This window comes from Cheilinus undulatus, linkage group 19 (assembly GCF_018320785.1).
Source record: "Cheilinus undulatus linkage group 19, ASM1832078v1, whole genome shotgun sequence".
NCBI lineage: Eukaryota > Metazoa > Chordata > Actinopteri > Labriformes > Labridae > Cheilinus > Cheilinus undulatus.
Genome location: NC_054883.1, coordinates 8,130,074 through 8,157,085, shown reverse-complemented (window position 1 = coordinate 8,157,085; position 27,012 = coordinate 8,130,074). Strand labels below are relative to the sequence as shown.

Genomic DNA, 27,012 nt, shown 5'->3' with positions numbered 1-27,012 from the left:
CTGTTAATGAAAATGCATTTATGCCTCTTTCAGCTGACATTTGATGGTTGATGCATAATGAAATCAGAGTGCAGTAAAAGGTTGTGTGACATTTCTCTGAGGGCAGATTTTATAGTCTCACCGAGGCGGTAGTCTCGGCACTCGTTGTCTTGGAAGTTGCGCACAGTCAGTGCGTCGGAAGAGATCTCCTCGCAGCTCTCAGGGAGAGGCTGGATGATGTCGAGGCGAGGCCGGGCACGAAACTCTTCATCCTGCACACAAGATTATTCATCGTGATTTTGTGTGATCATATAAACACCATGACTTCTACATTTGTCTGCAATCTCTGTACACAGTTTTTTTGAAAATGCTTCAAAAACTATTTGTCTCTTGTAAAGAAGCTTACATTACGTGATTACATTATCTATTGTCATGTTTCATTGTCATCATTTCAGCATTTTTACACTCCTTACCACCGCTCTGCTGTCTTTTCTAGGCTTGTATACATTAGTTTAATGATTGAATGTTTACTGTTTAACACAGAGAATAAAGTCCTCCACATCCATTTGCTGAGAGGGGCGTGGTTAGGGGCGGAGTCAGACAGCTCATTAACATTTAAAGCCACAGACACAGAAATGGCACATTCTGAGAAGGGCTGAAACAGAGGGCTTTTTAGACATGCAAAAATCCAATACTAGAGTGTTTTATCAGCAACAAACTTCACAGGCATGTTTTGGGGACCTCTGAGACCAATATAAACTTGTCTTAAAAGGGTAAAATATGTCCCCTTTAACATTGATTTAGCATTTTTTCCCCTCAAATAAATAAATACTTTCACTCCAGGCAATCATTATGTCTCTCTGGGTTTATTTCTTTATTTATAATTTGTTTAGTAAATTTCCCTCTAAAGAATCCAGAATTTTTTATTTCTATTCACTTTTACATCCCCATTGCCTGTTTTTGGCAGCAGACAAAGTTTGGCTTCATGTTAAATTAAAAGAATCCCATAACTCATAATGTTTATCAATATTTCATGTGCAAAAATGGAATCAAGGGATTCACAATAACTTGTGTGTGTCAGTCTTTATGTTGATTAAAGATTTAATTTGAATCTGTTTTTGACTAAGTTTAAGTCAACTGTAGGCAAAATGTGTTAAGTCAGATCAGACTGTTTAAATCCTTAGTCAGGAACATCCTAAATGTGGATACATATGGGGCTTTTCCGTTACATGGCGCGGCTCGGCATGACTTGGTTTGATTGGGCACGGCAGCCCAGTGCAGCAGGGAATTTGCTTTCCCACCACAACCGAGCTATCTGTTTAAGGGCGCATCTAGAGCTGATGAAGCAGTGTACTGAGCCCTCCTCGATTCTTCCTACATGGTCTGATCTGACTGACTTTACATTGTTTTAAAGCAAAAATCAAACTGTAGACCAGGGGTGACAAACTCAAGGCCCGGGGGCCTGCAGGAAACTTAATGTCTAGGGAGATCTGGTCTCTTTAAATTGTTTTAAAAGTAGATTAAGGGTGTTGGAGGATGATGCATCAGCTTGTAGATGTTTTGACTGATGACTTTTCTGCTCTGTGACTCAGGAGCTGGTTGATCTGTGTTTGTAGAGAGATTCTTAAAATCAATAAGGCTTTTCCTGGTAAAATAAGTTTAGATAAACAATAAAGCTGATTCTGATCTTGTATGACATGTAAACAAACAATATTAGTAAGGACATAATGTTCCCTTAATGTATAGAAGCTTTTACTACCATGTGCTCAGAGTTCTCCTTCACAAAGTACAGGGTGACGAGCTGATCCGCCAGTGGGGCCAGACCACTGATGAAAAACTCAGTCTCAAATGCAGACACTATTTGAAACAGAAACCAAAGAAAAATAATCAAATATCTCAAAGTAGCCTCTTGTTTAAGTAAGTTGATTTGATTTAGATTATTGGGAACAACTATAGAAACGTCACAATAACAAAGACAGATAATAAACAGTGCAGGGAGAGGCAGAAAACTCAGAGAGCTTGGTTTTAAAGCCTCCACTTTCATAGATTAAAATATTACAAAATTAATCAAACACATGAATAACACGTTAAATATTAATGCAATAAAGTTTTTTTTTTTTTTTTTTTTTTTTTTTTTACCTATTTCCACATAGCGACTGGGCAGATCTCTCATTTCAGTAGGATTTCGCTCTTTCACAACACAAATCTGAGGAAAAATGCAGACAGAAAGTGTGAGAAACAGAGGAGTTAAGTACCACAATTAGAGATGAATGTGAAAACAAAGCAGCTAACCTTAATGGAGGTACCCCAGCCAACAATTAGGGTGGTGTTGTCCTTCCAGCACAGGCTGCACGGGTACATGTCAGGCCTTAGACTCACATTATCCCGCAGCACGTTTGTGATGCGCTGCTTTGTGCTGATATCATAGATTTTCACTCCCTAAGGCAAAAATAAAATTAATAAAATAAAAGGTTACTATGATTAACTGTGAATGATTTCTGTTTCATTAGGGTCTGTAACTGAGAACTCACCACATTGTTGGCCCAGGCGATTAGGTTTGCTCTCCACTGGATGTTTGTGATTGAGCCCTCGCCTTCATGCAGAACAGACATCTTCCAGCGGTTCAACCAGTTCCTTTCATACAGAAGCAGCTTTAAAGGAGAAGAGAACAGAGAGACATTTAATAGAACATAACTGAAATGAACAGAGTGCAGTTGTGCAGCCCTGGCTGCAGAGGGCAGTAGATGATCATCACATTGAATATGAGCAGCCAGGCAGAGCAGGGTCTGTTCAAATCATGGAAACAGCTCTGGAGAATCAGATTCAACGGCAGGAAACTTTTTAAATCACACCGGAATTGTTAGAAACGTGATTTCTGATCTTTAATGATGATGATGAATTCCACTTCAGAGCAGTTAGGCAAAGACAATGAAGACAGTTTATTTGACTCCATTTGATTAACATTGATTCACAATCGGTGGTGAAGAAGTAATGCTACAGTTCAGCTGTGTTAAAGTACTTGAAAAAAAAGGGACATTGTTAAAAAAAAAAAAAGGGTCAACACTTCATCTAGTCAAGCAAGATTTCACATATCCTTGCAATTTAAGGCATTCTTAGTGTGAAAAATGTTAAATGCTATTTTTCCTGGGAAGCTGCAAAAACACAAATCTTACACAGTGTATTTGTTGAATCTCAAAACAAGAGTTTTTCATTAGACTAAATATAAGCTGCATTAACCATAAAAACATGATAAAAATCATATTTCAAGATATTACAAACACAAAATGTAGCCTGACTGCTTGTAATAAGCCCAAATTGTCCAAAAAGTGGGCAAAATTTACTTCTTAAGTTTCTCTAAATACAAAAGGGACATCTCTCTTAAAGAAACATTACAGCTAAACTTGCTTGCAGCTATTTTCACTCATTTAAGCATTACAAAAAGCTGTTTTTTGCTGATAATATTTTGGAATAAGATGTTTATCTTGGCTTGTCATGTGAATGCAGCTTTTATAAGTGTAGTGAGATCTTCCTGATGAGAAACTAGAAAAATACGCTTAGTTAAGTGAGTTTTTGTATTTTTATTTACTTGTTTCCTCTGAGAGGTGTGGCAGCTAGGTGAGAGTGCTGTTGGAGGTTTGGGCTTTTAACCACAATCCAATGTGGCATCAGGGAAGCCTCAGAACTATTTTATAAATTGCAGTTTAATGTTCAGTCTTTGTATTGTGCGTGCTGTAGAGGACAAAGCCTGTCATTCACATTCCCTGCATTGTTACTGTCCTTACTTTATAAACTGATACAAAAAAAGAGCATAATATTACCAAGGATGCAGAGAGAAGGTTGTATAGGCTCCTTAATTCAGCAGTTGGGCTATGTTAATAAACAGTTTGCTCTACAAAGAGATGATATGACAAAAGAACTGTGGAGACAAAATTGAATTTCCTTTGACAGGATGTGGCTCCCGTTGAGGCTTATTGATTTTCATCACAGGCACATTGTGGAGGCCTTCACGACTTGGAACTGAGAGGAATCAGCAGCAATTGAAAGAAAATGGCAAAGTAACACTAACAATGGGGTTTCATAAAAAAGTTGTTTTTCCTCACCCCAGTCGTATAAATGTCAGTTTACTTTATTTATGGAGAGTTTTCGCCCCTAACACCACTTCTGAGCAGCTTATGCTTACGTAATTGGCATGTGGAAATAGAAAGGTGGGTTTGATTTTAAATAAACAAATTTACACCTACGATATTTTTACCTTCCGAAGTGACAAAAATACCAAAGACTACTTTTAGGAAATAGATCATTGAATGCGCCTGGAAAATCTAAGACTATGCTCCCCCCAGATAATGACATCTGCTTGCTGCGCTTGTGAAGCATTGCCTTTCAAACACTGTTGAGCGAACAGCACTTTGTGAAAATGGCCAGCTCTCCCGAGAGCACTCCAGCAAAGAGACAGAAAAGTAAGAGCCTTTCACACCAGACAAAAGGCCCCGAGCGTCGCCTTCAGCCGGGCCAAAGTGGAAAAAGGTTTGCAGGTTCCGGTTTCATCGGATACAATCAGAGGGAATTATCGTGCCAGGAAATGTGCAAAAATGAACATAATGACAGCAAGAGTGAAAAACAACAGTTCAAACATACCTTGTTGCCTCCTGTGACAAACTGTTTGTAGTTTGATCTGGTGAACTGAGGGTGTAAAGCCACCACCTGCAAAACAATAGAAAAAGACAGCCTCAGAGAATGTAGTTTTATCCATTGACTGTATATAAATATGGATGTTGTTCCTCTATCGCATCCTGTAGCATAATAGTGAAACCAAATGCACTAATATATTTTGCTCTTTACTGAAAGCTAAGTGGAGTATACATTAGGGAGCAGGACCTGGATCTGACAACACTTGACCCCAAAGTCCTGCTCATCTGATCAATGCATTACTGGCTCAGGCATCGTGAACAAGTCTGTTTAAAGAAGAGGTCTTGAACATGATTCATGTGTACTAAGACACGATATGAAGGACATGTGAACGCAGCCATGCTCGAGTACAGGGTATCTGGAACTGAGTAGAGTAGTAAAGGCCATTTTAAACATATTTCTGCACAGCACAGACTCACTCCATCCTCTGAGCTGAATGGTAGATGTGGAAGTAGGAAGGGGGTCATAGTTGGTGTCTCGAAATGAATTTAACTTTCATAGTTGCAGGATGGAACATAAGCAAAATGTTGCACAGTTGATGACATAAGTGGTACCAAGGTTGCCTCTTCTTCTTTTTCCTTCTTAGTAGATTTGCTAACCAACTGCGTACATACTGCCACCTACTTTAGTTATTGGCTGCTACTAACAATTAAGATAAAATATTTAAATGTGTTTTTTCATTTTAATGTTTGCCCCAGATCTCATCTGTGGACGCAGCAGAGGCAGGGTTAATGACCCATAGTGCAGCCAGTCACAAAAGGGGAGCTCTTAATCTTTTGGCTTCACTTCCAGGTTGATGTTGTTTTGTCCATCTTTTTATACAGGCATTATTCTTACATTTCAAGAGGCAAAACTATTCATTTTATCCACATACTAGCAGGAAATTGTCATCAAAGCTGTAAAATGGCTGGAGGCAACATCTACACAGTGACGCTAGTGACCCCATATCTTTTGAACCTGTCCAAAAATTTAGACATTTTGGATAAATATGTTTAGCTTTGTAAAAGAGTTCAAGCTACTGTATGGAATACCACATGATGTTCGATTTGGGTTTGACTACAGAAAATGTTTTTCAAAAAAGACTGGTATTTGTGTTAGATTCTGGTCATCACCTGTAAAAAAAACTGATAACAAAGAGATGGTATAAACCTGGGCCTCCAAACCTCAAGGAATGGATGGAAATATTAACCAAAATATCAAAACTGGGAAAGATTAATTTCTCACTAAGACTATAAGGAGCAGCCTCTGCTAAAAAGTGGGAAAAATTGACCTATTTTGACACAGAGAACGAGGACAGTATTATCTTGTGACTCTTAACTTTAATGGACCTCTTCCTGGCTTTATGATACTCAAGATGCCCCCAATAGTTGTTCTCCTTATTTCTGTTTATACTGATTTATGTCCCATGAATGTAACAATGGACAAAATACAAAGTAACTTAAAAAAAAAATCTTGAACATGTCCCGCTTGGTATTTTAGACAAAGAAGTGACAATTTTGATTGTGTCCAGCAACTTGTCCACTTTGTGTCGTTTCTGTGCAGCTTTTCTGGAACCATCCGCCTTAACAGTGTGTAGTTTGTAATCGTGCTTGTTCCAGGTATGGTAGTTGAGCTCTCAACCTATGATAAAGTAGACAGTTGTGAAGCAAGTACCTGCAGATCATGACCAGTTTGCTGAGACTTGCGCTGCCTAAATCAACTGACAGGTCTTTTCAATTAAACCAACTCTCCACAGAGTTTATTTACTTACAGCAGAATACAGTTTACTTTAAATGTATGATTATGACCTAACAGGAAAGTGGCTATCCTGGTATGCACCAGTATGTATCCCAGCAACCTTACTGGAGGCAAATTTTATATACTGGTTGTACCAGTATATATGATAGCCTACTTTTAAGATGGATAAACAAGAATTAAAAGAGCATCCTACTCACTGGAAGTGACTGTACCTTCTCAGAAAACATCTTTTTATACAGAGTACAGTTTGAAGAGGCAGCACTATACATGCTAGGCATATTTAAGCAGGACATTACATCACACAGATGCCAAGCCACTTAAAACACATTGCATTTGACTTACTTTAATGGGACAGTCAAAGTTCTCATGGAAGCCCTCTCTTGTATACAGTCCGAACACTTGAACCTGAAACAGAGATGAGACGGCAGAATGGCAAGCGAAGGTGAATAACTCAAGATGTCTCCTTTAATTGCTGCCTCTGCAACTATCCAGGGCCAGTGGGGGGAACTGTGGTCAAAAAAAGACTTTGATTGGCTCCCTACTTCTCCGCTGGGTCACCAATTAGTGGACAAGTTGATTCTTTGAACCCTGCAGGGTTTAGAAACAGGATTCCTCAACCTCAGATGGCTACAACAAACCCTAATGTACTATTAGAGCACATAACACCCAATTTTTCTTTATCTGAGGCCCAAAAAGTAGGAGAATAATCTAAAACTCTGATGCAATCGTCTTTTTTGAACTGCACCAGTGATTAAGGATTAAGTTAGATTTCAAAGGATTAACAGCCAACTGAATTGGTTGAGGGCAACAATTTTTCCAGCACTGATTTTAATTGTCTGCTCCACGTTTTTTGTGCGACAAGATCTTGTTTTTGCCACCAGAGTGCTGGAAGTAAGGAGGGGGGTGGTATCAGGGAGCATATCTTGACTGCAAAATCCATGAAGGATGGTGGTAATGATGAGAAAAGACAAGATAACAGCGAGGTGGAGAACATGGAGAGGGTATTGATAGACGGATGATGGCTGACTGACAGCTCATCGGATCTGAGAGCAATCCTCTCTCCCTGCTTTTCAAAATTGCTGCAAGCTTTTTATAAATTTCTGCATCAAGGAAAAATATGGGTTTAAGTGTAGATATGATGATAAAACTTCCTGTTAAAGCTCCCTCTGCCTTCTAAATCATCACCAAGCACATCAGAGCTCCTCTTCATTAGCATAAAGTTTGATAAGATGAGTTTTATATGAAGTTGAGGATGAATTATGAAAGATGAAGAACCCTGATTGTTGTTTTTTTTTTCTCTTCTCTGCAGACTCAGGTATCAGTAACCGACAGTGATGAGCGGAGAGATCTCACCTTCCCATCCTCGGAGCAGATGCCCACATGCTCTCCACTTTCATCCAGACTGATCTGGTTGATCTTCACTGAACTCTGTGGAGACACAATATCAAGGCATCTTTTTTAGAGGCTAGAAAATATACATCTCTGCAGCTGGAAAAATGATGCTGCCTGACATTTTCCCCCATTTAAATACAAGAGAAAGCAAGAGCACTCAGATGGTCCCGATTCAATACTGAGGCTTTTAAGGTTTTTATTAGTATGGAAGCCCTAAGCAGACATACTTCTAGACATTTCAGTTACATAACATGCAATGTCAAACTGTTTTCATGGGATCTCGAGTCATTAACATTATCTCCACATAAAAATGTTTTGTTTTCAGTGATTTTGTTTTTTAAGACCAACTGCAACAAGATTTACTAAAATACACATTGGAAGGATCTTCTAAGAATGGGCAGGCCATTTTCCAAGAGAACTGATTGGTCAGGAGGCGGTGCTTTTATACTCGCTGATCTCATATCCAGAACATAACCTGCTCTGTTTTCTAAATGTTTTCTAAAGCCACTGTGATATTGTGTATTTAGGGACTCTGCCGCTTGTTGTGGGGATTTAGATGAAACATGGATGACTGCATCATCCCATACATTTGGCAACATGCATCTTTCAAGCTATTAGGTACTCCGGCAGATGGCAGCGGGCCCAGAATGGGACCTTGTGGGACGCCGACATTACAGTTATGAAAGATCAACTTCTTTTTAAGGTGGCCTTAGGTAAAAATGGGTTAACAACAAGTTATTTCCACTTATCTCCAGATCTAAGAAATCATTTCAATATTACAATAAAACCAGCATTGTTATCCCAAGCTTTCTAGATCAATCGGCTGAGACATCCATAAATCAACTAAAATAATTAAGTTTTGCATAAAATAGAGTAAAATCAAAGTGGAATGGTGCATGGTGCACAAAATATATGTTTTTTACTCATATATAATTGTGCTAATTGTTGTTACAGCAGTTCAGGTTCAAACTGACAAAAAAGTTGTTCTTAAAGCACTTCAAATGATATTTTAGCTCAGCTCTCCACAGCCATACAGAGTAGTGAGCCTGTAAGCAAAGTAGTCAGCTAACAGGGTTAAAAGCTTTAGGTTTTTATGCTTAAGTAGCAAAAGAAACACTTTAGATCCAAAATTACTTTAAGTTGATACATTGTTGAGGTAAATTAAAGTACAGGTACAATGAACCACAGCCTGTTATTGTGTTATAACGTGTATTTTATTCAGCCAACAACGGAATAAAAGTAGACAGCTTCACTTCAGTGACTAGTTGGCTGTTTTGCTGACAACTCAAAGAGCTTGTCATTCATAGACACGTTATCTTTGCCAGGTCTACCTTGATGGTAATTTCTAATCTGAAGAGAAGTCTTAATGAAATGAGGCTAATTACATATAGAAGAGGAGGAGGATACCAATTTGGTGACAGGAAGAGCACCTTCTTGTAATTCAGTGGCCACAGGATCTATGCAACAGTCAATACTCACAGACCTGTTTGAGATTCCTTAATTAAGCCATGCTTGATACACTATATTTCCAAAAGTATTTGCTCCTGCCTTGACTCGTATATGAATTAAGTGACATCCCATTCTTAATCCATGGGTTTAATATGACGTGGGCCCACCCTTTGCAGCTATAACAGCTCTTCTGGTAAGGCTTTCCACAAGGTTTAGGAGTGTGTTTAAGGGAATCTTTGATCATTCTTCCAGAAGCGCATTTGTGTGGTCACACACTGATGTTTGACAAGAAGGCCTGGCTCTCAGTCTCCACTCTAATTCATCCCAGAGGTGTTCTATTGGGTTGAAGTCAGGACTCTGTGCAGGCCAGTCAAGTTCATCCACACCAAACTCTCTCCTCTATGACTTTATGGACCTTGCTTTGTGCACTGGTGCACAGTCATGTTGGAACAGGAAGGGGCCATCCCCAAATTGTTCCAACAAAGTTGGGAACATGGAATTGTCCAAAATCTCTTGGTAAGCTGAAGCATTCAGAGTTCCTTTCACTGGAACAAAGGGGCTAAGCCCAGCTCCTGAAAAACAACCCCACACCATAATCACCCCTCCACCAAACTTTACACTTGGCACAATGCAGTCAGACAAGTACCGTTCTCCTGGCAATCGCCAAACCCAGACTCATCTAACAGATTGCCAGATGGAGAAGCGCGATTTGTCACTCCAGAGAACGCGTCTCCACTGCTCTAGAGTCCAGTGGCGGCGTGCTTTACACCCCTGCATCCGACGCTTTGCATTGCACTTGGTGATGTATGGCTTGAATCCAGCTGCTCGGCCATGGAAACCCATTCCATGAAGCTCTCTATGCACTGTTCATGAGCTAATCTGAAGGCCACATGAAGTTTGAAGGTCTGTAGCGATTGACTCTGCAGAAAGTTGGCGACCTCTGCACACTCTGCACCTCAGCATCCGTTGACCCCGCTCCGTTATTTTACGTGGCCTACCACTTTGTGGCTGAGTTACTGTCGTTCCCAATCGCTTCCACAGTTGACTGTGGAATATTTAAGAGCGAGGAAATTTCACCACTGGACTTGTTGCACAGGTGGCATCCTGTCACAGAACCACACTGGGATTCACTGAGCTCCTGAGAGTAACCCATTCTTTCACAAATGTTTGTAGAAACAGTCTGCATGCCTAGGTGCTTGATTTTATACACCTGTGGCCATGGAAGTGATTGGAACACCTGATTTTAATTATTTGGATGGGTGAGTGAATACTATTGGCAATATAACTATAATATAACTAACGCCAGTCAACACCCATGACAAGTCCCTCCGTTTTACTTTATTTTAAGAGGGAATTTGGAGGATAGAGAATTGTTCATTTGGATTTGATTCACATTAGACCCCGGTGTCTCATGTTGACAGTAGTTCTCCTGGGTGAATGATGAAAAGTCAGCTGATACAAATTTTGGGCTATTTTCAGGACCTAAAAAGTGGATTTGCTGTAAGTGTTGGTGTTATGCAGTCAGTCTAAGACATAAATCTTTGATTAAAAACTAAAGAAGCTGGGTTATCCTGTTGCAATTCCCAGAATGCATTTGAGCTGCTCTCTTGCATTTCTTGAGATGTAAACACTTGCAGGATTATGCAGTATACAGCCGACTATACAGCAATACACACCTCTGTCTCCTTGTCTAAAACTTCCCATTTTCCTGATTTTAGAGTATGACAAAAAAATATGCAGAGCTAAATAGAACTTGACTAGAAATTTTACAGGAACGTAACATTTTAAGGCACTTATGAAACCATAGAGCCCTCTCATATTATGCTATTACATGCTACAAACTGTAAATCTTCCTGTACTAGTTAAGTTGCTAACCATTTCTTCCAGGGAGCTCCTGGGCTCTCGTGTCTCAGGTGAATAGATTATAAAATAGAATAAAAACAGTTACAAATTAGTTTAAATATTACTTTAATAGCTGTCTTTTTCTCAAGAGAAAAAATATTTGCCTATCCTATACCTGCAAATTCTCCAGATCAGTAGGTTCACTTCTTACAAATATTAAAATCTTTTCTTCTTCTTCTCTGACCAGCTCATTTGAAACAACGCCAACAGCCCATCAGGCAGAACTCAGCGGTGTCTCTTCTGTTCATTGAAACACTTCCTTTGTTTTCTTTCAGGTAATGACTGATAACCGGCAGAGAGTTCTTTAGAGGAGCAGCACTTGAATCAATGTGCTCAGCAGGGACGCTTCAGTTAGGAGCTTGAGAACAGGTACAGTAATGTCAAACCGGCCCTTTGTGCCGGCCAAATTAGACTTAATTACTGAGCGTTTCTGACTTGCAAATTCTGTTATTATTCAGGATCGTTTCAGAAGTAAAGAGGCTAGGGGGAGTTTGATAGTGGCTCTTGAGCCAACAAAAACACATTTTCTTATACATCCCACTGCAGGCTGGTATTAGATTGTAGTTCAGCACTGTTAAAATGCTGATGTTAAATACATTAAATGAATACATTAAAACATCAGCTGGTTCTGTGTATTGAACACTGGGCAACAGTCATCAACCAGTTAGCTTAGATAACAGTTGGACCAGCTCTGCCCAAAGCAGCACCTCTAAAGTTCAACAGTAAATAGAACTATTCTAAATATGTCCCTGTTCTTGTCTTGTATGCCAGGGTAATTAGCTTTAACAGTAAAGGAATACTTGTCAGATTGGTATCAGTCTTTCTTGAGTTTGATAGTAAACAAGCGTTGTCCCAATAAGTCTGTGTCAGTTTTTGCGTACATATTGTCAGGTATTTACACCCCTCTGTTATGTCTTGTCTGTCTAATACACTAAAGTGAAATGGTGCAGTGAAGTCATTTCTATCCCAGTTCCCCATCAGAGATAGTAACAGAGGCATAATGGATGGGACACACCAGCATTGTGTAGCATTACCAGCCAGCGGTGCGGAACAGTGATGTGTGAGTCTGTATGTATATGAAGCCCCCACTGTGTGTTCACTGTGTGCCTTTCACACAGCTACCATAATATAATAGGAATTCTCACACTAGGACACCAGTATTGCACTGTTTAGGATGCAATGTGCAAATACATAATGGCCAATGCTGACAGGAAATCTTTAAAGGACTTTATGCTAAAGCTAAAAAGTCATCAAAGAATGATGACTTGTAAGATTTAGCTTAGCATCAAACAGCACAGCTGTGTAATGGGTATGTCTGATTCATCTGATGCTTTTTTTTCTGTATTTTGCAATAAATAAAAGCATTAATGAAACAAAGAGAGTACGTAGAATTTCTGCACTGAGATATCTATATTAATTCCAAAGTGACCTTTCATATGTTATACATTTTTTTAACTGAAGTCTTACAGTATCCCAAATATTTCCTAAAGTTTTCAAAAAACAGAGAAATTCTAAATTTTCAACATTTAAATGGGACATGCCTCATTACAGAGGTTGCCATTGGTTGCGAGCTCAATCCCCCAAACTCACATATATATTATGGATCGCCCACCAAGTTCTGACAAGCATGGCTCAGTGCCACCCACCTCCATGGCACTCCTTCTTAGTACTGCTACTTGTTTTGAATTGAGGACTGTGTTCAATAAAGCGGCACATCATAAGGCCTGTTTACTGAGCAAAAAACCAACATCTGTTTTCATTCATAAATGTGTCATAACGAGAGAGAAATGCACTGAAACAGGCATCTCCTGGTTGCACTGGAATTGGTCCTAAAATGTGCATGGGCACTTGTAGCACACGAGTTGCCGTTTTATCGAACAGTCCTTGATTTAAAACAAGAAGTGTGTATATATATATATATATATATATATATATATATATATATATATATATATATATATATACAGTATCATTAATAATCAAGTTATTGAGATTTTTTAAAATTGCAAGAGCCCCATGACAGGAGACCAGCACATCAATCTTCATTCTCTACCTTTATTGTTTATCATCAAATAATGAATATAAGCATTAAAGTATCAATTACAATGTAATGCAACGTGCCACTAGACCTACTGAGTCCATTTTAATCGATTAATTGTAACCATCATTTATTTACAGTGTTTCTAACAGAAATAAGACACAAAGTGCTTTAGAGGTACATAGGGAGCACAGATTCATTGATTTAGCATCTGCATATCAGCACTTTTGACAAACATCGGCCATCTGCAAATAATAGGGGCAGGAACAGATACCACTAGCATGTGTTTATCTGTTGTATCAGTTTAAGGTGGCATTTAGCACTCCTTATGGCGGATTAAGGGAAAAGATTTATTATTGGGAAAAAGACGTAACCTTTTGAACAAACCCTGATCTGTTTTCGTGGTCAAGGATGACAGAAATGTTGGCATTGTGAGAGAATTACACTAAAAGAAGCAATGAAAAAAAGTTGGCATCTTTGTCTGTCATCAGCTAAAATTTTATTTTAAACATCATTTTTGGCATCAGCCCTGACCCTTACTCTTTATAATTAGTGGATTTCTACAAGTACATAGTGTACAGGAAAACAAATAAAAGGGATGCACAGTATTATCATCATGATATCGGTATCAACAGATAGGAAGATTTCTGCTGATATTTAAAATTGATGTTTTGGCAATAGAAATCTGCCTATTTTGGCTTTACAAACAAAAAGTTCGTGGAGTTTCGGGCTGGTCCAGCAGACCTACACCAGCAGAAGTCTCTTCCTTTACTCATCATCATTCCTTAGACTTTAAAGTCTGTTTTAAGGACAGTGATTTTTTACATTTCTCATCATCAAACTTTAAATGGTGTATTTAAATAACTGAAGTCTTAGGTCTGACCTATACTTAAATATTAGTATTGATATTGGTGTCAGCATCACCTGAAATTAATCTTTAGATACCGGCATTTCAGATATTGGTAAAGTCCAATATCGTACATCCCTGATGAATAAGACAGTGATAAGAGACACATAAGACAAGTATAGCTCCATGACACATTAGGCAGTAAAGTATACAGTGTATTGATAAGATGAGGGAAAGTTAAGCATTTGCCTCTCTTAATAGGTGTGTCACATTTTTTTAATCATCACTTATCATCATAGTACTCACAATTTCAAACTTTTGTGTAACATTTCCTTGGATATCCAGCAGGAAGACTTTTCCAAAATGTGTACCTAGGGCAAGAAACTGAGAGAGGAAAATGTGATGTAAATTAAACCAGAAGACATTTAAAACAAATTCAAGATTTAGGGAAAAAATCTGGTGCTGATGAAGGCTGTGGAAGAGGATAAAAAAAGTTCCTGGAGCTGGAGCAGGCGACATGGGCAGAGTGGGGATTGGGTGGGCTTGGAGGCAAAGCTGTGAAATTGCAGGGGGTGGAAAAGCCCTATTTATTAAAGCATACAGTGTGAAATGGCATTTTTTCCACCTTCAAATTAAAATGCTTAAGCATAATAAATGCACTGTACATCTGACTTCTTCCCATGCTCCCACTGCAACCCAATCACCTCCCTGCCCGGCACAGAGCTATTATTTCTACTGAGCAGCAACTGGTTTGTGTTGTGTGTTTTACCAAGAGTGCATGTGTGAATTTATGTGAGTGTCTGTGTACGTGAGTCCACTGGGACAAAAAAATTATAGAAACTGGGGGCTTTTGGCATTAGATTAAGTGTGTGTTCTTCCACCCTGGCCCCCTGCTCCATGCCCTCCTCCTAATCCCCCACCCTTCTAGAGCAGCATGTGGATGTGCGGCGAGCCCACCATGCTTCAGTGCAGTCTATAATGAAATGCTTATATTTACAGGCACAGCTGAGCATGTCAGACAGAGCCCCCTGCAATCTCCCCAAATAAAATAACCCAAAATAAATAAATAAAGGGTTCAACCTTGTGAGGCGGAGCGACTTTTAAAGGGATTTATCAGAATGGAATTGTTCAAATGAAATTCCGATTCAAACACTTAAAATATGAGGCAACATAAGGCAATGTGTGCTGTCGGTGGCTTTAAGGGTTGTGGGAGTTTGCCATGGCGGAGGGGGAGGGGGAGGGGAAGGGGGGGAGTCGGTATGACCGCACAGGTAGCTGCATGGCAGAAGGTATACAAGCAAAGAAATCCCAGGAAGAAAGACAGTCAGATCAAATTTAAAATTTCAGCAAAGTGATGTCTCTGGATGTGGCACGGCTGCTATTTTGAGGTAAAAAAAAAAACAAGGGGGACCAAATCCTCAAAGTAAAAATAAATAAATGAAAATCAATAGCGGTTAATAAAACATCAGGTGAGGAGACATAACTGCCTGTGACTTTTTGCTCTGCTCAGGCGTGCATGTGTGCTGCCGGTGCCACAACGATTAACCGTCTCACAGAGAGTGGCCCTTTAAAAATATCAACATTGGACAAACAGAGGAGAGGAGTGAAAAATATGAAAGAGTGGGAATAAAAAGAGGAGAAGACAATGGTGCCTGGTGTCTTTTGATGCACCTCCCTGAGAGGAAAAGCAGGGGGGAGGTGAGAAAAGAAGTGGCTGCCTTCGCAGATTGAAGAAAGGGGATGAAAACCAACTTTGAAGAGGAACATCTTTTGAATGTGTGGATAAATAATTTGGGGATAGCAGACTCCAGATTGAAATGCCTTTGTGGATGGCGGATTATAACCTCTACCTTGTCATGGACGGTCATACAGCTGGCTGCATCCTTCTGGAGGATTTCTGTCACTCCGTTGGAGAGCCTCTCATACTTGAGCTTAGGCTCCTCCTCGCTATCCTCCTCCTGGTTCAGACACAAGAGTTTAAATGTTTGATTAATTCAACTGCACTTCACATCACCAAAACAGAATCATCTTGCACAAAAATAAACACCAAAGAATAATGTTTAATGTTTGCAATAAAGTACAAGGCTTTCAGAAACACTGAAATCCTGTCTGGTGTGTTTTCAGAAAAGTTTCCAGCCGGCATCTGTCATTTGTTTGTTTTAGTGCACAGGAGTACATCAGGATGCAATTAGACAAAGACAACCTTGCTTTTTAACACCTCTATTCTCTAAATTATCATTTTGTACAACTAAGAGTACTGAATTACTGCAATAAGCCTACTCCACATTAACGAGGCATCTACACCTAGTTGTTCAAAGAGTGTAATTCAGAGAAAATGATCTGGATTTGGTAAACCACTTTAAAAACAGCTACTTCTAAAAAGATTCCTGGTTCAAATCCCGGTCTGGTGAAGGCTTGTGTGCGGAGGTTGCATGTTCCACCTGTGTATTTGTGGGTTATTTTCAAATACTCTAGTTTCCTCCCACAGTCCTAAAAACATGCTTGTTAGAAAAACTGACTCTAAATTGCCCGTAGGCATGAGTGTGAGCATGGCATTGGTTGTCAGTCCTGTGATTGACTTAGAACCAGTCTATGGTGAATGCCCCTTTCTGACAGCTAGGACTGGCTCCAGATTCCCATGATCCCAAACAGAATAAGAAGTGTAGAAAATAAACTAATGGATGTTTGATAGTGATCCTATTTTTGGGAAAAAAATTACAACCCAAATAAAAGAAACAAAAGAAGTACCTTTCTACTTTGTTGCTGAAGTAAATCAGAGCTTTTTTCAGCTTTGTTGGCCAAGTATGCTCAAGCAACAATGAGTTTGACTGCTGTTAGCTTTGCTCCCAATGTACAGGAATTAAGCATTAAATATACAAATAAATAAAACTGACAAATGCATTTATTAAAAAAAGATTTAAATAGGTAAAAGCTCCTGTTAGGTATTTTTCAAGTTTAAACAAGTCAGTGTGCATTGACAGTGTAGTTGCAAGATGTGCAAAGTGTGCAAGAATGCTTCCAAGACAGGATCAGAATATAAAACATGTAGCCTAAGGTTTTTGGGAGATGTAAATGAGGAAGATAGATAATTTAAGATATTTTACATTTATCAGTGGAAATGTGCATATGAGGTGAGGTATTTTACCACACTGAGCTTTATTACAGTATTTAAGCTACAATAAAACCATGAGACAGTGCAGAATATTTTACACTAAGCAGGGCTGTGGTGTTTGTGAAATCAGAGTTCCATTCTCTGACACCGTGACCGTTAAGTGGGTATCAGAGCGACAACCTGGATTTTTTTTGGCATGCAATGACCACCCTGCAAAATGCCAAAGTTTTAAACGACAAACCAGTGTTTTTATCTAGATATAAACCAGGAATGGAAAAACAGATAATAAGCAGTAGCAACAGCAGTAGACGTAGTAACTGTATTTTTATTTAACTTTGAAAGAACAGTACAGTACAGACGGTTTGAACAAAGTCAATAGTCAATAGTATTCTTATCCTGCATTTTTATGCAGTTAAGGGAACAGCCTCCAGATGTGTAAAATAAACAAACACAGATAAATCAATTGGACTTAAAGGTAATGCAGCACAATTAATCACAATCATGATTTCAGGTTTTTTGTTTCATGTTTTACTTCTGTCTTGTTGTGACCTATGTCATAATGGTAGTTACAAACTTGCTGGCTGCAAAACAAATCTACTTTTGGATACAAATAAAGTAACAAGACCTGAGGCTGTGCAGTTATATAAACAATTAAAGGTTTTTATTTTTTCAAAATTAAAGTTATTTTGAAAGCAGTACTGCAAAAACATTATGTTTTGTATCTTTTTATGTTATTTAATATTTGCATGTTTTGAATTAAGAAATACACACTTCAACACTATCATCATTTTCTACATGTTCATAACCAAGCAAGTAGACTCATGATACCATTTCTGTTATACTGTGGTGATCATGCAGCACTACTTAAAAGTGTCACAAATACCCTTACAAACCATTTACAACTACATAATCCCTTTCATTCTTTTAACAACTCAATTTCTAGATCCAATCTTATATCATGTCGGGTCAATTTTGAACAACCAGACAACAAGACAGACACTGTTGTTAAATTACATTTTATGTCTAACATTCATCAAATACATTAAAAGTTGCAATCACAGGGGGTGTCAAATGAAATGTTAAGCTTCAACCCGCAGATATACTGATTTGAGTATTGGCTTTCAAAAGAAAGAAGGATGATAATTTTGTCAAAAAGCTCATGGACCAACAAATCAGCAAAGAGAGAAGAGGTACTGTTTTGTCTACAGGGGGCACCAAAGTCAACACAAACTGACAGTCCCCAACAGGAGCTTTAATGATCTTTTTGTCATGAAATCTGCTGAAAAATTTCATTTGGTTAATAGAAATAAAATACCCATTAAAATATCTTGAAACTAAACAAAAAATACACTTTCACTCTCTAACAAGAGATCAAAATCCAGGAATGTTTAGCTAACTGCCATAAATTAAAATGAAAAATATGACATTTTAGAATCTGAACCCACTTAACAAACTGAAATCATCTACAATTAAAACAGTTGCCTGATTATTTCTTGTTTCAGCTCTACTTCTACGCAGTCCACACAGTAAATACTCCTGTAGAAGAAGCCCTGACTGCTCTCAGCAGCATTTCTACAACAATGTAAAGCAAAAAGCAATATATACGTAATTTATTTTGGGAGCCTCAGACACGGTGTCACTGAGCAGGACATTAAACCAGCAGCATCACATTAACAGGGCTTCAGATGTCCTGCATGTGTGTGAGAGGAGATAAATACAGAGACAAATTTCCATTACTGTGTGTGAAATGTAGCATAAAGTTATTCTTTCATCCCTGGTGACAAACATGAATAGCGTCATTTCATAAAGCAAACTTATGGTATTCTTCTGTGTTACACCTTCCACTATGAGCCAACATTTGCGGCCAGTCACAGCCTGAATATTACCCATAATTCAGTTTATAACCAATGCTGCACAGTCTGTGGCTGCCCAGAGGGTGCATCAACTCAAAACATTGTCTGCCATTATGTGCTGCTGGGTTGGAAGTGGGGGACAATAGCGTGGAAAAAATGTTATTTTCAAAAACAATCCTTTCCCACTCAACAACGCCATATCCAGGCTATTTCCTGTGTATTCTGCTTGTGAGATTTCTGATGCGAGAGCATTTGTCACGGGTTTAAGGGCGTATCAAACAACAAAAGCAAACTTCATCCCCACAGAGAAACTACCCACTTTCAAACTTTTGCCATCTCTTGTTAGTTATCTTTTGTTTTGTCAACTACTCACTTGGTCTTTTTGTTAGAGCCTTTGGTGTCATATTTAAAGGCTAAAACAAGTCTTCTGTCTAGCATAAGGGTTCTTCATTCAAATACAACCCTCCATTTATTTCTGCCTCAACCACAAAGTAAAGAGGAGTGAAAACAGTTGTGTTTGCAATAAATGTGTCTTTGAAAATAATGTGAATACTTTGGTCTGAACAGCATTGATGTAACCATTAATTGATCATTTAAAAGTGTTTTAATACTACTCTAGGACAGCCATAAGACTATCTTTGAAATGCTTCGTTGCAAGATTTTGGAAAATCCACTTTACAGAGGACTATATAGTGGACTATATAGTGGACTAATTTGCAAAACATTCTCGTACACTGAGGATTGAAATTAACAGTATAATTTCACAGAAAACTGATACTTAATGTAATGTATTTTCACAAAAAATAACAATACCAATGGATAAAAAGTTTTTTGACTTCACTTTGACATCACTTATTTTTGCATACAGATGATGGTTTCATGTCTTGTAATCATCATAGAGGGAAAAATTACTTCATTTTGATTCATTAACACTCTCTTACAGATTAAATGCTTTGGTTAACACCAAACAAACAAAAAAAGCCTAAAAAATATACTGATCTGTGTTCCTGTGCTTGTTTGTCTGTCATGTTTGAGCAGCAACCGCGATGCATGATGGTAAATATTGCTGGACTAATGACCATCAGTTGTTCACTACTTTTCATAATGCATTGTTGGATAGAATGAGTGCACTACATAGAGTATAAAAATGCTCCCTCAGAATTCGGACACCACTACGAAATGGCGTATTCACTATATAGTGCACTATATAGTGAATAGGGAGTGATTTCGGACACAGTCAGTATTTTAGATACTTCTCAGTGCCAATGACTCATTGTTTCCATGATCAATGGTGACAATTTGGTCTTGCAGACTTGCAAAAAACTAAACTCCAAATGTAAAAGGCTACAAGGCAAAGGGAGAGCAACTGCAACACTCACATCTTTGCCGTATGTAAATGTGCCACATATTTATAAAAGTGCAGCTGGGAGTCACAGACTGATTCAATTTTTGATTATGGCTTAGAAATAGTAATGTCAAAGTAATATTTACCAACCTTATTAACCCATCATTTATTTTTAAGTTACACAGAATTGGAATAGTTTCCTGAACTCTGGAAAAACTGCAGTGTAAGCACTTCCATCAGCTCTCATAGACAGCAGACTAATCTTTACTCTATTACCACCGTGCTGTTACCGTTCTCATCATTGGATGAAAAATAAATAATGTTTTTTCTTTGAATGTTTTTCCTCAAATTACTGCACAATGGCTCATCGTCTCTGCATACCGGTGCGTATGATAACAGGAGAATTAAAGCTGTGCCTTTCGACTCATTTACAAAGTTTTAGCGCGTGCTTTTTGTGGTGAAGCTTTAAAACAGCATCACACTGTTTGGCTGCACAAAGACAAACCCTGATTCTGACATGTTTACGCAGCACTGGCAACTCCAACTGACAAATAACGGCAATCAAATTGTGATTTATGTCAGCAACATGTGACACATCTCCTATGTTATCTTGTTTAATATGAGCATGAAGCTCTGCTTTATCATTAAACAGCTCTAACTTTGATCAGGGAGTGTGGCGCCGGTGCATCATCACATCCAGGTATGACAAATACGTTTCCTTGTTGGCGTGTTTCAACAAAGTTCAGTTTTGTATTCCATTACTAATTAGCATACTTAACAAGCTAACCTACGGTTGTATGATGATATGTTCAAGTTGGCTGGGAAATTTTAGTGTTTCAAGAATGGGTATAAAAATATCACTATATCAATTAAAATATCCTAGTAATTAAAAAATGTATTATTAATGTATTATTATTTATTAATAATTTTATTTATTGAAGACCTTTTGGAATGAGATTCCAGCACTATTAATAATTTAAATGTAATTTATTCAGCCATTTATTCACTTTAATTACCATACCGAAAACGTACCAAAACCTGACTTCAAAACCAGTCATTTAGTTCCATCATAACAAACAAGTCATATAAAAACGGATGTTCCGGGACCCACGGCAATTGTTTTGTCTGCCCACTCCCACCTGCAGAGATGTCGCTCCCGCAAGATTTGCACTGGGTACTGCGGACCCCACTCCAATGCAGCCTTCTAGCGTGTACTGCTCTCAGTTTCCTTTGGAAAAACTATTCACCTACTCTGGTGCCTGCCCATCCCATCTTATCTACTTACGAATGTATACAGATCTCAAGGATGCAAACTACTGATTCTGTTAAAATAAAACATTAATAAATTCTCAAATATATCAAATAATAACACAAAAGATACCAAGATAAATCATTAAGTATCTTCCTATGACCAAATGACAGTTAAAAAATAATCTGACTAGATGAAAAAACTGTCAAAAGATGGCAGCTGGTTGGCTCGGTGGTTTACATCACTGACTTTGGTTCAGGAAATTGGGGTTTCACATCCCAGTCAGTGCGCAATAAGTATCCAGTGTGGGCCCTTGAGTAAGTTCTTTAATGACATGAAAACATGTGTCCCAGATGTGTGTTGCTTTTGACCAAAGCGTCTGCTAAATGATTTGTAACTTGAATTGTAACATGATACAGAACAATGTTACAACCTCAAACAGATGCAGAAATAGTGCTGAAGAGCATTACACCTATATATGGCTATAAATAAAGATCAAGTAAAGTATTTATATTGTTTTGTATGAAAAGTTTAGTCTGGCAGAGCAATTAATGCTCAATAAAGTCAAAATGAGTTACCAATAAATGCATTACACCTTGTATAATGGTACTGTTTTGTGTAATTTCTTTGCTAGAAAGAGTTTGATCCATCATACCTCAGTGTTAAAATAAAACCTATTTCCTTCACTTCATGTATTGTTCAGGTACTGTTCAGGTATCAAAACAAGACCAAGTGAAACCTCTCAGGCTAAATCAGAAAAGCTGAGCCAAATAATAGAGCCAGTAAAGAGCATGTCTCTGACTTTCTACTTCAACAAATTTGAAAAATTGTAACACCGCTCATTTCTTCTGAGTGTAACGCACACATGTACTCACAGCTTTTGTCCACCGAGACTGCTGCCAACAAGGCAACAGCAGCAGCAGATATGAAAAGTAAGATACATTATACTGGAGCATTCAATTTAAATAATATCCTGTTTATAGCCCCAAATCCTAGAATGTGTACTACAGAAATGAGCAAACTTACAATGACAAAAAACACAGGATGTTGGAGCTCTTCCTCAATTTTCCTCTTTTTGCTTTTACCCACTCTTGACTGTTTTCTTCTGAGAGGTGCAAGCATCTCCTGCAGCCTTTACCTAATATTTCATTCTCTGCTTCCTATAAAGACAATCTCCCCATCCTGCAAAGCTTATGTGTAAAGCTATATTTTATTTAGCCTACTTGTGAATCTCAGAAGCACAAGTGTACTCTAACATGCCCAAGCTCAGTCATAATATTGATGGAAAGCTATCTGAAATTCATGAGTGTTTGACACCTCTCACAACCTGACAAAGATCCTTCAGGGATCACACTGGGTTGATAAAGGCAGGCAATGCATTAAAGTCCTTTCAGTAGGAAGCTTTGTTTGAGTTCAAAAATCACCCAAACTTGACAGATCTATGCACACCCTTGTCACTGGCAATGTATGCTGTAGATGAATTTTTTAACTGACATGCTGGTGCAATTTCAAATATTTTAGGTGTAAGTTTTTGCACAATATTTTACCTGTGCAGGACTATTTTCCCTCAACTCTGTGTACTTTTGTAAGAGGTAAAAAACATTGTTTTTTGTGTGTTTCCTACCTCAGACTCATCTGTGAATTCCTCACTTGGTTTTCTGCCCTGGATGAATACAAATATTGAAAGACAGTCAGCAATATCTTGTTAAATGTTGCAATACATTAAAGGACTAAAAACACAAAAGAGGCATATTTGTTACTTAGACTGTGGGAAGGCACTACAGCTACACTGTTCTTATTAAGAAAAAGCAAAATATAGATATGAAACCAATATGAATTACGATAACATTGTATACCTTCTATTTGACAGCAATTAGATGTAAACGACACTGTAAACACATCAACGATAGCCGACAGTATCGAAAAATGACATTCCTCTTTTAATTTTGGTGCGTATACTTGAAAAAGCATCATCATTAGCATGCTAACGATAGCATGTTTTGCTTACCTGCTCCTCCGCTTCCGCCATTGTTACTCGCTGTATCCGCAATAAATGACTGTAATATCTCAATTCATGTTATGAAGATGCACATTAAATGTCCTAATGCCGCATTTGTGGTTGTTTTATATCAAAAACATCTTCTAAACAAGTGATATAGTGATGTGTGTTGTCGAGGCTCTCCCTGTCATACATTAAATCATATGACTGAAGCAAAACCGCGAAGCATTGTGGGTATTGGAGTCCATTTAACAGAGAGAAGACAGTCATCGGTGGAACCGTTGACGCATCACATTAAACCAACAGACACAGGTGAGTGAAAACACCGCAGCAGGTTTTGAATTTGCCATTATTCACAAAAAAATGTTTTTCTTTCTTGGAGTGTTAGTTCAGTTCTGGTTTCATTCTTTCCTGTTTAACCTGTTCAACTTCTTTTCTCTTCTGTTCACGGTAAACTAGCATGTTTTTGATAAAGTTTCATGTTAGCCAACAGGGTAACCGTTAGCTTTTTTCTTTGAGCTAATTTAAGAAATGAGGAAGGTACTGCACCAGCCGCCAAGTACATGACGAATTTCATCTAAACCACAAATGACATCTTCAGTAATGTTTTATAGGCAAACTTTAACAAATTGAAAAGAAGCCAGTGGCAGTTAATTACCTCTAGACTACTGTCCCTTCAAACTTTCCAAAGGGTATGAAATATTTAATGGCTGCTGGCTGCCATGAAGAAATAATGATAGTCATTGATGGAAAAGTACATTGTTACTTTTTCAATACATCTGGGAGCTTTTCCTTGAGTACTGCCTTGATGAGTTTATTTTAGGGCTGGGCAATTAATTGCAAATTAGATTAAATCGCAATATGGCCTGCTGCAATATTCTAATAGAAGAAAATACAATTTTTCTTTAACCTGGAATCTGTCAGAATACCAGATACAATTTTTTGCAGTAGATGTTTTATGCTCTACACCAATGTTACTCAACCCTGCTCAACCAAACAGACAAGTGTGTTGAAGAAATACCTTTTCAAGAGCCACAATCTTAGTGGTGAAAGGTGGCAAAAACCACCAGTGGCAATAAAAAAAAGTAAAAGGTGGCGAAAATGGTCAAAAAGCAGCAAAAATGTGTGAAAAGGGGCGAAAATTTGGAGAAAACGTGGAAATTGGTCGGAAAGTAGCAAAAACTGGTCCAATAGAGGCAAAAAAAATGAGTGAAAAGTGACTAAAATGGGCAAAAAGCAGTCACGAGTAGCTAAAATTGGCCAAAAATAGGAAATAAGTGGTATGTAGAGGCAAAAGGTAGCTTAAATGGGTAAAAAGTGGCAAAAAATGGTGAAACAGTGCAAAAATGGGCAAAAAGAAGAGGCAAAAATTTTGGTAAACAAAAAGAAACAAGTAATATTTAATGGCAAAAGGTAGCTTATTTAGACAAAAAGTGGCAAGAAGAAGCAGGAAAAATTTTGGGAAAAAATGAACTAAGTGATATTTAATGGCAAAAGGTAGCTTAAGTGGGCAAAACGTGGCAAAAAAAAAATGGTGAAAAGGGCCGAAATTGGATCCAAGTGGAATAAATGGGGAAAAAGTGACAAAGGAAGTTGCAAAATGGCCAAAAAAAAGGAAAAAAGTGATCTTTAATGGCAAAAGATAGTTGAAAGGGGTGAAAAGTGGCAAAAATGGTGAAAAAGGCAAAAAAGTTTTTTTAAAGGTTTTCTGGGGGAATAATATTTAAAATTAAGATATAAAAGAGCCACAAATCATCACAAAAGAGCCACATGTTGCTCTAGAGCCACACATTGGGTACCACTGCTCTAAACTATATGCAAACAGAGTTTCTTTTGTGGATTTTTTTTTTTTTAACAAAAATCCTACTTTTCTCCCTCATGTGTGTGTTTTTCTTATTCAAAACAAGAATAACAAAAACAGATCATCCCCTTCAATAGCAACTGATATCAAATTTGCCATATTAATCAAAATCGCTTTTCTTTTTAAAAAGTTATTTATTCTGAGTTTTATTTATCTAATGTGGTGCTCTTTTTAACAAAGAGTGATTTATTGCTTGTGTTCGTTTAACAACACATAAGACGGGGAACCTAAAAATAATCGCACATTAAATTGCAATCGAAGTATTGGGAAAAATAATCGCAATTAGATTCGTTTTGCAAATCGTTCAGCCCTAGTTTATTTATACACACTTAAACTTAACTTAGGTTACTGTTTTCACACAACAATTGTACTCAAGTAAAAGTACAGTTACTCTGGTTTAAATTAATTTACTTGAAGTAAAAGTACTGCTCTATAAATCTACTCAAGTCAAAGTAAAAAACGTATCTTACTTTAAGTTTATTTTACTGAGAAGCTACTGAGGAGTTGTACAGTAGAATATAGAATTTCCTTAATGGCAAGAACAAAAGAATAGAGGTAAAATCACACCCTTAAATAAAAATACACAGCAAAATTGACTGTTTTAATTCAACTTATATAGATTTAAATTTAACACTTTAATGTGAGTATATTGGTCCACACTATATATAGTAAAACTACACATTTAAAGTGTTAAATGTTTTACAATATGACAAAGTTAAAGTAACTCTTGAAAACCTGTGTTAAGGTGGGTCTCCTCTGGCAAGAACAAAACAGAGGGTCACCCTCATAGCAAGACAATAAATACAGAAAAAGAATATGCACTATACTCTATATAAGAGCATTTAAAGTCACAGGCAAGAAGTCTAACTCAGTGGATAACTTCACTCATGGTGCAAATAAAGTACAGTTACTCTGGTTAAAACCTACATAAAAGTAGAATTTTTTGTAGGAGTATTTAAAAAGCATTTCAAAATGTACTCAAAAGAAGTTCAAGTACACTTCTTAATTTAAGTAAATGTCATTATTTATTTTCCATCCCTGCTGTTTACTCTCACAGTAGCATGTCTGGCAAATCTTTGGTCTAAAACGGTGGTCTTATGTCGCACTGTGAGACAGGCTGATAAGAAAGATAGCCTCGGCTAAAATTCTGACAGTATTAGAAATTTAGGATGTCCGCCTCACAATGTGACTTTTGTGACGAACTACGTACATCTACTAACCAACCAATAGGAATGCAGCAAGAAATGACATAATGATAAACAGGACATTGGCACCAACAAACAAACAGTTTAGCATTAGAATGGAGACGATGCCAAAAAGCAGAAGTTTGTGGGATTCCAACAGGAAGAAAAAAAGATATCAGATGTTTTTCTAAACATATGGATGATATAATTACAACAGCTTTGTTTTACCTGGTGACATCATCAGCCAACATATTTGCCCCGCCCAAATTAACCCAGCCAGGAAAGAAATGAAAAACTTTCCAACGGTCTAAATCCAAATTCAGTCACATATAGATCTCAGTGTTTTCACATGTTTACAGCAGCCTTATTCCAGCATACA

The 27,012-nt window shown here is 37.8% G+C and overlaps 1 protein-coding gene across 1 annotated transcript in view; it reads right to left on the bottom strand.

Annotated features, from left to right (window-relative positions):
* The window catches only part of vps41 (VPS41 subunit of HOPS complex), a 29,702-nt gene extending 5,901 nt beyond the window's left edge, over nucleotides 1-23,801 (bottom strand). Inside the window, exons 1-12 of the mRNA XM_041814750.1 lie at nucleotides 23,598-23,801; nucleotides 23,214-23,252; nucleotides 15,881-15,988; nucleotides 14,337-14,414; nucleotides 7,756-7,830; nucleotides 6,745-6,807; nucleotides 4,615-4,680; nucleotides 2,511-2,630; nucleotides 2,272-2,418; nucleotides 2,119-2,185; nucleotides 1,739-1,836; nucleotides 122-251 (exon numbers count right to left, since the gene is read on the bottom strand). Coding sequence (XP_041670684.1) covers nucleotides 122-251; nucleotides 1,739-1,836; nucleotides 2,119-2,185; nucleotides 2,272-2,418; nucleotides 2,511-2,630; nucleotides 4,615-4,680; nucleotides 6,745-6,807; nucleotides 7,756-7,830; nucleotides 14,337-14,414; nucleotides 15,881-15,988; nucleotides 23,214-23,252; nucleotides 23,598-23,618 — 1,012 coding nt within the window. The 5' untranslated portion in view covers nucleotides 23,619-23,801. The remainder of the gene's footprint in view (nucleotides 1-121; nucleotides 252-1,738; nucleotides 1,837-2,118; nucleotides 2,186-2,271; nucleotides 2,419-2,510; nucleotides 2,631-4,614; nucleotides 4,681-6,744; nucleotides 6,808-7,755; nucleotides 7,831-14,336; nucleotides 14,415-15,880; nucleotides 15,989-23,213; nucleotides 23,253-23,597) is intronic.
* Nucleotides 23,802-27,012: the final 3,211 nt, after the last annotated feature.